Source organism: Pagrus pagrus, assembly GCF_965226575.1.
Source record: "Pagrus pagrus genome assembly, chromosome: 7".
NCBI classification, from domain to species: Eukaryota; Metazoa; Chordata; class Actinopteri; order Spariformes; family Sparidae; genus Pagrus; species Pagrus pagrus.
Window position 1 is genome coordinate 9,885,567 of NC_140191.1, and position 14,480 is coordinate 9,900,046.

General features: G+C 40.4%; 1 protein-coding gene across 1 annotated transcript in view; it reads right to left on the reverse strand.

Annotated features, from left to right (window-relative positions):
- The window catches only part of grik3 (glutamate ionotropic receptor kainate type subunit 3), a 107,715-nt gene that overhangs the window by 11,505 nt on the left and 81,730 nt on the right, over nt 1-14,480 (reverse strand). The window contains exons 11-12 of the mRNA XM_084356682.1: nt 8,756-8,979; nt 4,196-4,314 (exon numbers count right to left, since the gene is read on the reverse strand). Of these exons, the coding sequence (XP_084212808.1) occupies nt 4,196-4,314; nt 8,756-8,979 (343 nt within the window). The remainder of the gene's footprint in view (nt 1-4,195; nt 4,315-8,755; nt 8,980-14,480) is intronic.

Below are 14,480 nucleotides of genomic sequence, written 5' to 3' on the forward strand. Positions count from 1 at the left end.
ACAGTATATGGCGCTGCATCAGAACACTCTAATAAATACAAAAAGCAGATCAGTCATATGGTGCCAGGGAAATAAAACGGTGTCAATATGCCATACATTTCCTTGAGGAAGGACTCGCATCTTGTAAACCAAGGAAATATTAATGCGCCTTCAGTGAGGACGGCACTGATACTATTTCAGTAACCAAAACATCGCATCTATCTCACTGGGTGCTGCGCTGTTCATTCAAATAAACGTAAAGCAGACGCTTCGCACTATACATACTATTACGAAACACTGAGATGCAAATAGCCTATCAATGTGGGATTTGTGTTGTGCATCACAAAGTCATTATGAAACAAGCTATGAGATACAAGGAAAAGTTAAAGAAAGAAACTCTAAACCTCACTAACATCTGGCTTTTGTCTTCAGCGGGAAAGGGTTCAATCTGCATTTATTTCTGGGTCAAGTGACTCTGCAGCAGTAATGGTTGTTTATCAGCTCCAACTCTGATCAGCAGTGATGAAACATGGCACAGGGGTGGACATGCTAATTCCCCCCCCTGTCCTTCACTGATGCAATGCTATGACACGTGTTGAAGTTTCCGGACGTTTGCGCTTAACGCTGTCAGTCTGTAATCAGTTCTGAAAGACGGACTGAGGTAAAAGATATTTAAAAGTAACCGCCGTAACATTGGCACTGGCCTCCATGCTGCTTTCTACTGTTGTTTTTCTGCTCTTCCATGACGTCGAATGCCAGAAGATAAAACGGAAAGGGAAACATCGTCTACCGGCAATGGTAAAGGAGTCACTCGTCTATTTTTAGCGGGTTTACTCACATTTAAGAAAAACCTGCATATACCTGCTAATTAGGGTGTACAAATTGCAGTAGATGAACAAAGACTGTGTAAAATGGGCTTTAAATGAGCAAAAGGTAATCCCTTTCTGTCTCATGTGTCCCTCAGCTTTCGCTCTTTATGCGAGGGTAATCACCTGGCTCCAGCTCCAAACTTTAACTGACAGAAGCGACAGTACGTGATTTTCATCGAACTCTTGGGCAGAAAGTGGACAAGCTTATTTCCTGAACTTTCTCGTTTTAAGGGAGTTATACAGCTTACGACATTTTCTCTTTTTTTGCATTAGAAAGGAAGCAATGAGAGAGGCTGCATTAGCGTAGGTAGCTAACATTAACTAACAAACATTTGCTCGCCACAGCTCTCAATTGTCGACATTTTATAAACATCCAGCGGTAACAAAGAAGGATTGTGACTTGTGTTAAAGTATATTTCTCATAAAAATTTATACAATTCTGAATACCTTTTACACCTTAGTCTGTAGGCTATTCAGCGGCTGACATTATATTGTTATAAAAATCATTATATTGTTATCTAAACATTTGACTGATGGAAGATGGAGAAATTTGTTTTCCATATTTTATGAAATTTGGAGATGGCTTCAACAGAGGTTATAATAGGGAGGCTTTAATATAAAAAAGTAGTCTGTTTTTTCGAAATTTGAAGATTGCTTGAGTTGAGGTCTGTGGCAGCGCTGTTGCATTTTTAACTCCTTTTTAGATCAGTTTTATCATCCAGTTTTATGTTTTATATATCAAAGCGAGCACGGAGTACTTGATGCTCTCCGTTTCCATTCTATGTTTCCACTGTTTCTCTGTGATGCATAAATATTCTTAGTTAACCAGCACTCAGGGAAACTGTCAGTGCTTTTAGACTAAATGCTGACCGAGGCTGAAAGAATTTGAGCGGTCCATTCATTTCTTGTGTGAGCTCCCTTGAATACTATAGACAATAAGGGAGTTAATGTATAATAGATGCACTCTGTCTGCAGTCACTGCTAACATGACAGTGCACATTTCTTAAGAGATCACAAAGAAGTCACTCTGGCACTACTATTCTCCTTTGAATAAATGAACAGAATGTTTTGTATCTAATGATACTGAAATGTTAGTCTGGGGGAGAAAAAAAAAAAGAGCCATTCTCTGTGGACTCTGTAATGCATCGTGCTAAACATGATGCCCCGGTTTTTCTGGAGTGTTTCTTCCCACCAGCGATGCCTCACCTTACCATGAGAGAACAAGGCTTTCCCATGAGAATGATTACCTGCACTTAGCTTTCTCTCTGAGGAGTCATCGCGCAGAAACTCCCTTTTAGAGCTTGAGGCTTTACTCGTAGTTAATTGCTTTTAAATAACGACACTTGGAAATGGAAATGTTTATTCCGAGGCAAGTAAATCTTGAATCTTTAAGAAGAGGCAAGGTCACAACTCTGATTTCTTAACCACTGATTAGTTCTTGCATAAAGAATAGAATGAGCGAGGCTTCAAAAATCATGCATCTTGGTGATATGCAGAGTAGAAATATATTTTTTGAGAATCAAGAAAGAAATGTCAGTGGGAATGAGAGAATTTGGAATAAGGCAACTCACAAATCAAACATACTTTCAAAAATTAATTTATATGGGGAAACCAATTTACGGGAAATGATCAGACATATGTTTGTTGTGAGCGAAAGCCTACCGAGACCCCTAAGAACGCTTTTGAAGTACACAGAGTGTTTGCTTTTGCACCTCCTCACATTTTGTGTTCTTTGTGTTGTGTATGACACCTCCCTCCCACAGACAAGCTGGTAGATTTCTTTTTTTTTTTTTGGATCTTCTCAAACACGTCCATTTGCATTTTAAACATGTCAAGGAAATGGCTTCCGTCTCAGCTGCTGTCACTGTGTTTGGCAGACAAGCAGGGGATGTCTGTTTATGTGACACAGACAAAATACACCTCGCCGCAGATACCGCCATGCAGCATGTGTTACAAGGTGCCGGAGCACAAATGGGCGTCGGGGAAAGACAGAAACAGCCCGTGTCGTGTTTTTTTTTTAAACTCAGACAAATTATGTTCAGGATCATTGTCAAGATATGTTTAACAATGCTCGATGAGAAATTCATGTCGTAATGATCGTGCAACCACAAAAATTCTGCATCATATTTTCTTTATAAATAATAAATCTGTTATAGAGCGAACTGTACTTCATATTAACTCCCTGATGTGAAAAAAATATTCAGGGAACTGTGAATAAAAACTAATTGGGAGCAGCAGCTTCTGTTTACTACTGTAAATATGACAAACGGTGGAGCTCAGGTATAGACAGACAACACTGTGAGCCACACTATGAATTTTAATGGGGAATTCTCCCCTGTTTAGTTTAATAATATAGGCAACTAACTAGCTCATCTTGTTTTGATTCGCTCTCTCCTCTCCCTCCCGGCACGCCGGTGCTAAACTCGTAACCCTCTGCATGCACCGCAAATTGGCAGAGCTGCTATGCAGTTTCACAAGAGTGCTGCCGAGCTTCTGTGCTTAATGAATTGCTGAATGTGTTTGCTATCCTTACGGGCAAAGATCCACTGCTGAGTCTCGCTAAGCCTCCTTGATTTGTCTTGTTACATTGAGGTTAAACATTTTATTACTTGGGTCTTTTTCCTCTGCGTTTTTTTTTTCCTGGCTTTCATTTGCTTACCTGTCCTTTTGAGGCTCACCTAGCAACTGATTTGTATCCCTTTCTTTTTAGAATAAAATCTGCAATAGGAGTTTTAGTTTTAATCGTGGGTTTTTGTATTGAAAGACGAAAATTGCTACTTTTGCTCTGGCTGGTTTAAAAAATTACACATGAGCATCAAACAAGATCGCAGTGACATTTAATTGGCAGGCTACTTGTTGGACAGTTCAAAGCGAGACATATGGATTCCCTACAGCGGGTCACTCTGAGTGCAAGTCGCACAGCGCTGGAAACATCACACCAGCCAGTTCTAGCATGGCTGACAGCCGGTATCTGTCAGACATGCTCCTCAACTTACCCTTTTCGTCCTAACACTCGGAAAGCTCTTGAGCAGGGCCAGCGACTGCGTTATGGGGAAATAAATGCAGCGATGTTTTCCATCCTCAGCTGACAATCTCTGACAAGTGTCTGGCACCTACTCTTCCCTTTTTAAACAGCAGGTAGGTGACAACAGTCTTTCTTTGTCATGTAAGACTGAGCTCTGCAGTTGTTCTTGACAGGTAAATGTCTTATGAAACAGTCACGGAATGGAAATCATGGAGCTTGTCAGTTAAAGAGGCAGAAAGTGGGAGCTAGCAGCGCACAGGAAGAGAGGTGCGGTGTGATAGCATTGTTTCTGACAGGATAGAGGATGTGCGCACCGGCATACCTTGTTGCATTAAGGAGCCGACTCCGAACCAGAAGCTGTTGAGGAGGGTGAAGTTGTTCTCCACCACGTCTGATCCGGGGTTACAAGGATGGGCGTCGTACCATTCATAAGGGCTGAACCTGGGAACGAGACAGGAAGTCATAAAGCTGTTTTTAAAGCTGCATCGGTTGCGAGCTCTGAGAAAATGCGAGAATGGTATCTTTATCCTTCTTGAACACTATTCTCTCCTTAGGAAGAATCACAAAAATTGTATTAGCTTAAGGAGCTATTCTGAGTCACAGCTCCTTTAGAGTTCTGCTTTTGGTTTTGAGTCACAAAATGACTGCATGAGAGCAGCAGCTCCTCGAGGCAGAAGTTGAAGAGGCATTAACAGATTTTTTTGGCCACTTGGAAGCAACAGAAAAAAGCTGTAAACACAACATTGATAATCATTGCAAAGTAGCTGTGGTAAACATTTTAGCAAACAGTCACCAATCCAGAAAAATTTAAATATCCAATTAATACATAGCAACACTAGCACAGAGCAAACAGAGTAATTTGCCTAAAACACTGACCTTGAGTGTTTTAAATACATGTAAATTTTCCATCTAATGCTGTTATATAAGCTCACTGTAAAGGGTCACATTTAATTATTTTTATTAATAATTAAGTTTTTTTTAATCATGTCGAGTGTATAAATTAAATAACTGCATGTGTTATATATCATATCACCTGAGACAGTATCACACATTTGAAATGCATTTATGTATAAAACTTGAATAATAAACACTTGAAAAACACTGAGTGTAGAAGTTCGTTTAACTTTATAATAATTGAATAAACACACAAGTTGTAAGTATGTCTGCATTAATTTAATTTATTCTGACGTTATACATTGACTCAACGTAATAGAGAAAATGTTACACTTAATGTGACACTTTACATACATTAAGCATATGTAATACAATTAGATGGAGAAGGTACAGATAGTACAGAAGTTAAGTTTATGAAATAATAGTTTTTTATGCCTCTGCGCTGGCGATAGCTGCGACCGCAGGCGTTACGTTTTCGGGTTGTCTGTCCGCTTCTCGTGATGCCGTATCTCAAGAAGGCCTTTGAATTTTATGAAAACTGGCACTACCATCCACTTGGACTCAGGGATGAACTGATATGATTCATATTGAAAATATGACAATATCTTACACAGATGGGATTAAATGATAAAGCTATGACAGTTTATATCCAAAAGGTCAAATGTTAACTTCACTTCATAATATACTGCAAAAAAATGTTCTGCCTTTTATTCAATGCCAAAGCTCAGGAACAGCAACTTGACTGGTGAGGCTGTAATTCTAGTCTGAGTGTTGTCTCTGCGGACCCAAGATTGTAAGTTTCAGCTCTGTTTTGGTCTCCACCCACTCCTCAGAGTAGGCGGAGATCCCTTAACCATCGACACGCTCCACTACAGTATGTTCACTAGTTAGGTCATAACTTCTGTCTACCATTTGCTGGTGGGCAGTTATTTTTTTCACTGAAAACAGACGGCTGCTGTTTTCAGTGAGTGCAGATGATTAAAACTCTGTAAAGCTGAGGGCAAGAGCGGAGTTGAGTTATCCATTGTTCACACAGAAAAACTGAATAGCATAGATTTAATAAAGTGACTTTGGGCAGTCTTAATGTGTAGGGAAACAATGTGACCACCCATCCATATATGTTTGAGTTATTACGCAGTTTCATTGGATTTATGTGTATAAAAAGTTTGTCCATCACATCAAAAATATTTTAAAAATCTGATCCTGGTCTTATCTTTAGATATCTTCTCCTGAAGGTGACCAACGAGGCACAAAAATATATATCTTCAGAGGTGTATATAAAATGTCATGTTTGAGATTGTGAGGCATTAAGGCTCCTCTTAAAGTCACATGAAACCCTACAGCATGCATCCCGTCCGTATCTCTGCCATTTAGTTTGACACCTACTAAAAACGCTGTGCACCATCATTTTCAGAGGCAGATGCTGAGATAAAACATGCTAAATGTCACTACTTTCGTCTTTTAAAAATGCATTAATATAATGTGAAGAAATCTTTTTTCTGGTTGTTCTGTTGAGTAGAATTGGATCCCTTAGACTGCAGATAGTATCTCCTCAAAATGTAGCATATCTGTCGCTTTGATGAGATATAGTAGTAAGCGGTAATGGCAGAAAAAAACACTTTCTCCGAAACCAGATAACTAACTAAAACGATCCACAACCCTGGAGCCCACAGTGGTGAATTCTCAAGTGCATATTTTTTAGCTCTGAAGGACCACAGTGGGAGGAATGTAGACAGATTTGATTGAAATATATATTGTTGAAGAGATAGATACACTTCAATCTAATTACATGCTGCAGGAATATTTTCTAATACATCAGCAGTCTATTTTAATCAGACCCTGAACAGGCCTAATGGTTAATCGTGAAAAAGCTTTATAATGGAGTCTTTTCCAGCCGTCGTTGATTGTTGAATCTTAGTTAAGCAATCAGACATCTGAAAGGACGGACAATACAAGTGTTTTTGTTCAGTGTTTCTTGTGCTTTAAAATGACTTCTTTCAAAAATATTTAATAGCATTTTCATCTCAAAGTGGTTCTTTTAATATTCCCAACTCATGTGCCTGTAACGTTTGCAGACATCAGAGAGGCCTTGGGCAGCGCTTGTACAAATGTGGTACTCCCTGCCCTTTCAATTAATCCATTCAGTCTCATCTTGTTTTTTCCTTTAATGTTAAATTGAAAGCCGTGGTCCAACAATGTGTGCTAGTGAAGAGGCATGTGAAGTATTAGAGGCTTTATGCCCATCCAAAGTACACATGAACTGGACTTTAACAGGCCACAAATGAAGAAAAGAGCAATGTCTTTTTTTCACTATGTTGAGTGCAATTTCCACACAGACAATGTTACAGTGCTGATTCAATTCCCCTGCTAATTTCTAAAAAGGTTGTGCTGGCAAACGGAGCCATAAGCTTGCTTCAGACTGCGTGCTGAACAATCCTATACAAAACTGTCTGCTAAACAACACTATTAGCTGCTGGCCAAGAGTACAGCCTACACAGAGGAGCTGGTCTGGAAACAGCTTGGCGTCCAAACATAACAGGAAGCAAAGTATTATGTTGAATTTGTACTACAGCCCTATAATGTACTGTCATGTATTGTTTAAGACTTCTAATCTTTGATGCATGGCCACAAATAAATAATATCATGGGTACATTAAAGGAACAAAGTGTTGCCATCTAAATTCGTAAGATGTACAGAAAAGGGCTGTAACCATAGAGAAACAAGCAATACATTTGGATCCACAAACGTATTTAATACGTTGGACCTATGTGAAGAACGAAACTCAATCGTTTTTCTTGTACAATTCGTTGTAAAAGCTTTATTTATTTCCTCCAGCTAAACAAGAGTAACTACTTTTAAATCTCTCAACATTATTAAATGTAAAGGCAAATACATTATCTCCTTACATCCTCTTAAATCCTTAGTTTTAAGGCACAGGCTTACATGTGAAAATGAAAAGAAGCTTTTGTTTTAACATGCACATTAGCCACGTCATTTATCTTCAACTGTGGACTAAAATGTGCCTTTGGACAAATAAATATAAGGTTCCTTACATCATAATTATTATGGTGCAGCAGCACTGCAAAGTGTCTTCTCCCTAATGCAGTTGGTAATGCCTTGACATCTCTGTCCAGCATTTAAAATTACCTACTTGTGCTGAAGTAGCCCTCTTATTGTTCGCCGTCGTCTCTTTAATGCTCAAATGGCGCACTTGTAGGGATGCAGCTTATTCAGCGATCTAGGCCGGCCTCCAAAAAACTGATGCAACAATTTAAGATGATTTTGTACTTATAAGAAGCCACTCCAGAATTTGTTTGGTCTCACAACAACGACTGAGGATAGAGGAGTGCAGCTGTTTGCTCTCAAGCCCCAGAACTGCTCTCAAAGCTCGCTTTTCTAGAACTTCCTCAAGCACCACTTTGCATGAGAAGCAGCAGGAAACACTGACAATGATGCTAACAGGATATTCATCATATTCATGACCACAAAAAATTTACAAGTGAGATACTTTTCAGCCAATCAAACAGATAATCTCCATCCATGATAATTTTATGGCTTATTACTGCCAGCAATTTCATTTTCTATGCTGATGATCAACTATAAATAGCATCACATCACATCAGGTGTGTATTTTTTTTCTTTTCGTGCCGCTAAACATGATGATTAGAGAAGTGATCATTTTTTGCCTCAGCAAGTATTCATTTTAAATAACCTTTTTAAAGGTAAACCGTCTAAAGCTCTATTACCATTTTTCAAAGACATCACACAGGAAACAAGATTTTGCTCGCTGAATGAGACTTTGCAACTCTTCCTCCTCCCACTGCTGGGCTGTAGAGAGCCCATGCAGACATAACTGCCTTGATCACTACCCATTGAGCAAACACAGTATGAGAAACTGGCTGGTGTAAATTACTATGTCTATTGAAAGACCTCATGGAAAATGTATGAAGGACTGAAAGGACAAATAGTATGTAACTTGTGGACTTACCTGGCAATGACAAAAAGGACACAGCTAACTCCCAGATAGGCCAAGAGGATGTAGACCCAGATGTCAGGAGTCATGGGGTTCAGGAAGGAGAAGAAGCCGTTGTTGGTGGTGTTGGGTTTGCGATACAGGATGCTGATGCCCATGCTCATGAAGGGCTTGGAGAAATCAACGACCTTTTCACGCATGTAGGTGATGGTGAGAGGAGCCACTGCCAAGTCTGCTCTCTGTAGTGGAAAAGCATACATGGACAGTTGTTCTGATTCCTATTTTCATATTGGCAGTGTCGTATATAGCTAGCTCTAGAGGTAGAGGTCCACCACTTTGGTCCAGAATGAAATATTTCAGCCACCTTTGGATGGACTGCCATGAAATTTGGTATAGCTGACAATTACGGTCTCCAGGGGACGAATCCTTTGGGAACTTTGGTAAATCCTTGATTTTTTTTTTTTCCCATTTGTGGCCTTGTGTAAAATGTCTGAACAACTATTGGATGAATGAAGAAGCATCAAGTTCGGTACAGACGTTCCTGTCCCCTTCCGGGTTATTCAATTTGATGATTCCTTAACTTTTCATCTAGTGTGTCTGCTTTGCTGACGCTGGTATCATTGTTGAAACAACCCTAGTTAACATCAGCATTGTCATTTTGATTAGTTACCATTCTGACATTAGCATTTAGCTCAAAATATAGCTGTGCCTAAGCATAGTGTGGGAAATGAGGGTATAGGCTCTTAGACATGTAGCATCAGTGATACTGTGAATTATCCATTAGGAGGTTACAGCAGGGCTGTGCATACTGTATAACATTTGTCATTTATTCAAAGTTTGGAGACAATAATATATGGCTGTGACATTCTCTGTGTATATGAATTTGATAATGTGAATGTGAAATATGTTTCTGTCTCTTTGATGATGTCTTTTGGAAACGGTGGAGACAGATGCAGCTCCATCTATAAAGCCATTATCTCGTGTCACCAGAATGACATATGACACCATATAGCTTTATGCAACGGGCAGGGCTGAGCATGACGGATAAGTTTCAGTCACCTATTATATGCGTATGACTGCATATTCAGAAGGTTACCATTTATATTGGGGCCCCCACAACTCCCCTGCACCATGGCTGGACAGGAGGTTAATGAAACCAGCTGCTCGGTTCACGCTTGAATACCTCTTTCCTCCAAGAAACGACACAACTCACAAAAGGGAGGCTTTCCTTTTTTCTCCCTACGTACTGAGCTGCGAGACAGGAACAGGGCTTGTTCATATATAACTATTTCCCGTTACAGCGTTGTCACCAAGTAAAATGAGATCTTATGTTTGTTTGGGAACTTTATGCAAAGCCATTAGACCTAACCCCACAGGAACTGAATCTGCTTGTTTCAGAAACGCACAACCTGAGTAAAAAAAAAGGTAGCTGAGTGATGCAGCCTTCTTCTTCTTGTGAGGGCATCTTCGTTGTTTCGTAACACCTTAATACATTCATTTTTTTTGCACAATAACGTCTGTTTCTCGACCCTAAGGCTATTCTTAACATGAATTTAACTCACCCCGTGGCTTGGACAGCTCTTTCCTTAGATTCATGCGATAACTACCGCCTGGCAGTAAACAAAGGTCAAAGAGAAAACATTCCCACTTTGAGTGTGGCACTGCGGATTACGTACTCCCGTGGTCAGCGCCGCGGTGGCTAAATACACGGTGGCCTCTGAAGAGATGGAAAGATGGGAAAACCAGTGCATCCTGCAGTGCGTCTGCTGTCTCTCTTAAACTATTCAAATTTGTACATCACATACTGCTCCCTCTGTTCTCCGCTGCCAGCTGAAGCTTTGAACCAACCTGCCACTCAGCCGGAAGATCAACCAGCATGCAGTTCCAGACATCCCTACGGTGGGCTAATATACATGCCGCATGTCCTTGTTCTGCTCACTGCTTAGGCACACAAACTGGGCACAAGCGAGATAACCTGATAGTGCCCCGCTGCGTGCCACATGGCTCAGTGTTATCTGGGTTTGCAGATGGTGAGCTTAGTGGTGTCCTCCCTCCGGACCTCCTCACCTGACGATCGCCGGGGGGATTCACGAAGTCACAACTGACGTGATTCATGCGTTTCTATCTACTGAACATACTTCTTTCACAGCGAGCTGCGTGATAGTCTTTGTTTTTGCAATTGCTCCGGTTCTCGTCATACATTAATAACACACTGCTTACAAAGAAGGCTTTTTATCCCTCAACAAACACACAACAGTTTGTATATGCATTTTACAACTTATGATCACAATGCTAACAAAAGGATTGTCTAGCGCTTCCAGATAGCGCTGTTGTGTTGCTCCTTTTGTTCATTTTATGAACGTTTAGAGCAGACACAAAAGCACAATTTGCTTCAGTGCAATTGCAAAAACACACTTTGCTGAACCGTGCCATGGTTGCCGCAGATAACAGACAGCAATTTTTGCTGTGGGGATGCTGAGGGAATATATAAAAAGTCTGACTGGCCAGTTGTACAATCATTTACGAAACCCACAGCGAGAAGTGAATGCACAGCGTGACACTTCCGTGCACAACAGTAAAGATAATGCCTGAACCCTATTACATAATGAAGTCTAGTATCAAAATACAGAAAGGGCTAATGATGAAGCATACACAATGCAATCAAGAAATTGTTGTTATGCATAAGCAGCGTGTTCAGAGCGTCGTGGCCTAGAATAGTGATTCCCTCAAGGGGGCTTTGGCAGGCGAGACGGACGTGTTTGCTGTTGAGGCAGTTGAACTTTTGCCCTTGCAGCTTTGGGTCAGACACACCAGGTCATCCTGCTGTCGCAGATAAAAATCAAAATCACACTTGTGCACCCACTTGCAGTCACATGCTTCTATAATTTACAGAAACAAAAACCTTAACAGAATGTGTGTTTAACCCGCATACAAATAAAGAAGTGTAGATTTGCATTCAGTCCTAAATCTGCTCGACTATTATCTATCTGTGTCGACAAATAGGGTGTGGGCTGGCTACAGCCTTCAGTCGAAGCATATATTAATTGCCATGACAGAAACAAATGATGTGCTAAGCATGCTATTAACATTTGCATCACGGCATGATTAAAGTGATCATCCATTGTGACTAAATCAAGTTTAACAAGGCCTGTTGCATCATTTAGCACCTTCCAAACAATGCCCTTTGGCACTGCAGTGAGCTTTGTTACTACACAGAGGAAAGTGAAGAGCTGTGTGCTGCACAATGCTGAATCTTTGCACTCGGGAACACTGCAGTTTATCATTACATGCAGAGTAAATCACATAATATTTAACATATCGTTGGACAAACATGATGAGGCAAACATACGCTCTCTTTTAGAGCTTTACTCTATTTCTGTCAAATAACTGTCTCTGTGTTGACCTACAGAGATGAATGAAGCTTACAAACTCACGTCTTGTTCTCTTAAAACGATGTCCGTCAAACAATTTTGCTTAATTCCGCAGTGCAACTATGATTTATGAGGCTACACCATGTGAGCCGATGCCGTGGATGCATGAGCCTTGTGTTTCAGCGGCAGTTTATCAGCCGAAACCAACCGTTTTCCCTTGTTTTCTACCTCAAACTTTATCTAACTCTGTTACCCTTTTTTAAGTAAAGGAACGGATTCCCAGTCAGCTGTTATAGCTCATCTTATCTATGTGTGTTACAAAGATAGCACGATGGGTTTTTAAGAGGTAAATAGAAAGTGGTTATGAGTACAAATTGTACAGATAGCAACTGTGACAGCGGACATTTACTTTTCCATTTTCTATCTATCCCTGTAATTCGAGCAAATGCATATACGCTATGTTCCATTGTATTTGGTATAGAACAGATAAATAAGAGAAGGTACAGTTCTTGTTATATTTGGGAAGAAACACAGCCCAAACATATTACCTCAGTGGAGGAGATGTGGAGGTTTACTCAGCCTCTCATATCAATCCAGGGTCAGATCTCTTGAGCTTGCCTTAAAGTTTATGTTTCAGGTCTGCTGAATCACGATCAGCTTATCCTCACCGACAGAGGGTAAGGGGAGCACTAGACCACAAAATAGAAACGACTAAAAATCGACAAAGAAGACGTCATGCGTCCTTGGCCATGCGATAAGGAGCGGTAAAAGCAATAACTAGCAGTATGGATTCTAATCTTCACTTCTGCCGCTATTTACAAAGGCAATAGACCAAAACAGTTTTTTTTTTTTTTTTTAAATGAACGTACTGTACACTCTTAAAATTCATGCTAAAATGTCTCTAACCGTATCTAATTTAAATTCATATTCCATAAAACACAAGCAAATGGAGCCACTTGTTGGTGTGGATGTGTGCGTTCAGCAGCTTATATTTATATTTACAGTAAGATCAGTCCAGAGGTCTCAATCAGCAGATGCTGCGTCTTCACAAAACGCATGTAAACCTTATGTCATGGTCAAAACAACACTACTTTTTTTTTTTTTCAATCTGGATGCAAAATATTGAACAGATTGTCTGTGGCCACCTGCACATCCTCCCTTTTTAAACCAAAGAACAGACTAATACAAAGAGCATATGTGCCGTTTAATGATGGAGTCATGCATCTCCATTTCGTGCCAGCTTTCTCTGCCTTTAGTAATCCATTTGTTCCCCTCAAGGTTATTGTTATTAACATGGATCTCACAAAAAGCTTGGATGGAGAAATAAAGTGCTGCAGTGGGAGCCCACCTTTCCCAACCCTTTCAGCACCAAGCCATTGACTCCTGCCATACGATTCCCTGCACTAAATGCCACTTAAGCTATTACAAGTTTTCAGCTGAGTACAGCGCTGACCCGATGGGGCTGAGGACAAAGAGAGAGCACTGACAGGGACACTTATGAAATGCCAGGAGAGAATTGCCGCCATCACTTGGATGTGAGGCTGTTTCATGGCCGCTCAGGCTTTGAGTTCGACACGGACAGCTGCGATTGCCCACCACGCCTCAGCAAGATGATTGCCGGTGTTTTCGCCCGCATCCTTACAATATATGCCGTATCGTATGCTCATCCCAGATCCCCCGCTTTATCCAGCTGAAGGAAGTGGTTTGTCTCGCTGAATGGCATCAGTACACTTGTAACTTTTAGGCAACCTTGACATAATTGTGCCATAAATGTAACTGACAGCTTTGCAGGCTCTTCCTGACTTGTGCTCAATCATAACTATATCACTGCCCGCACAGAGGACATAACCTGCATGCAGTTCAATGGCATGCTGTTGTTGCTTTTTTTTGCGTGATGATGTAAAAAAAAAAAAAAAAAACTTTAATTATAGGGATGCAGCACATGATAAAGGAACATATTTACATTTTGGGAAAAATGTCTCATTCTCTGTTTTGCCAAGAGTTAGATAAGAAGATTGAGCCCACAGCTGATTAGCTCAGCTTTGCATAAAGACTGGAAACAGGCAGAAACAGCTAGCCTGCTCAGTCCAAAAGTAACATCTCTTAATCTCACGTATTAACACATGAAACCTCATTTGCTTTAATCACTAAAAAATGAAAATGTGTCATTTAAAGGAGGGGTTTATTCCAGAGGATTCCTTAGCTGGGTGCAGTAACCTCTTGTAGTCTCCCTCTGTTGCCTTGAAACTGCTCAGCTAAGCTATCCAGCTAGGTACTTAGCTATGACATTTGATATCTAAAAGGTCAGAGGTTAAATACACTGTGACATCATAATATTCTGCAAAAACATTTATGCCCATTTATATTCT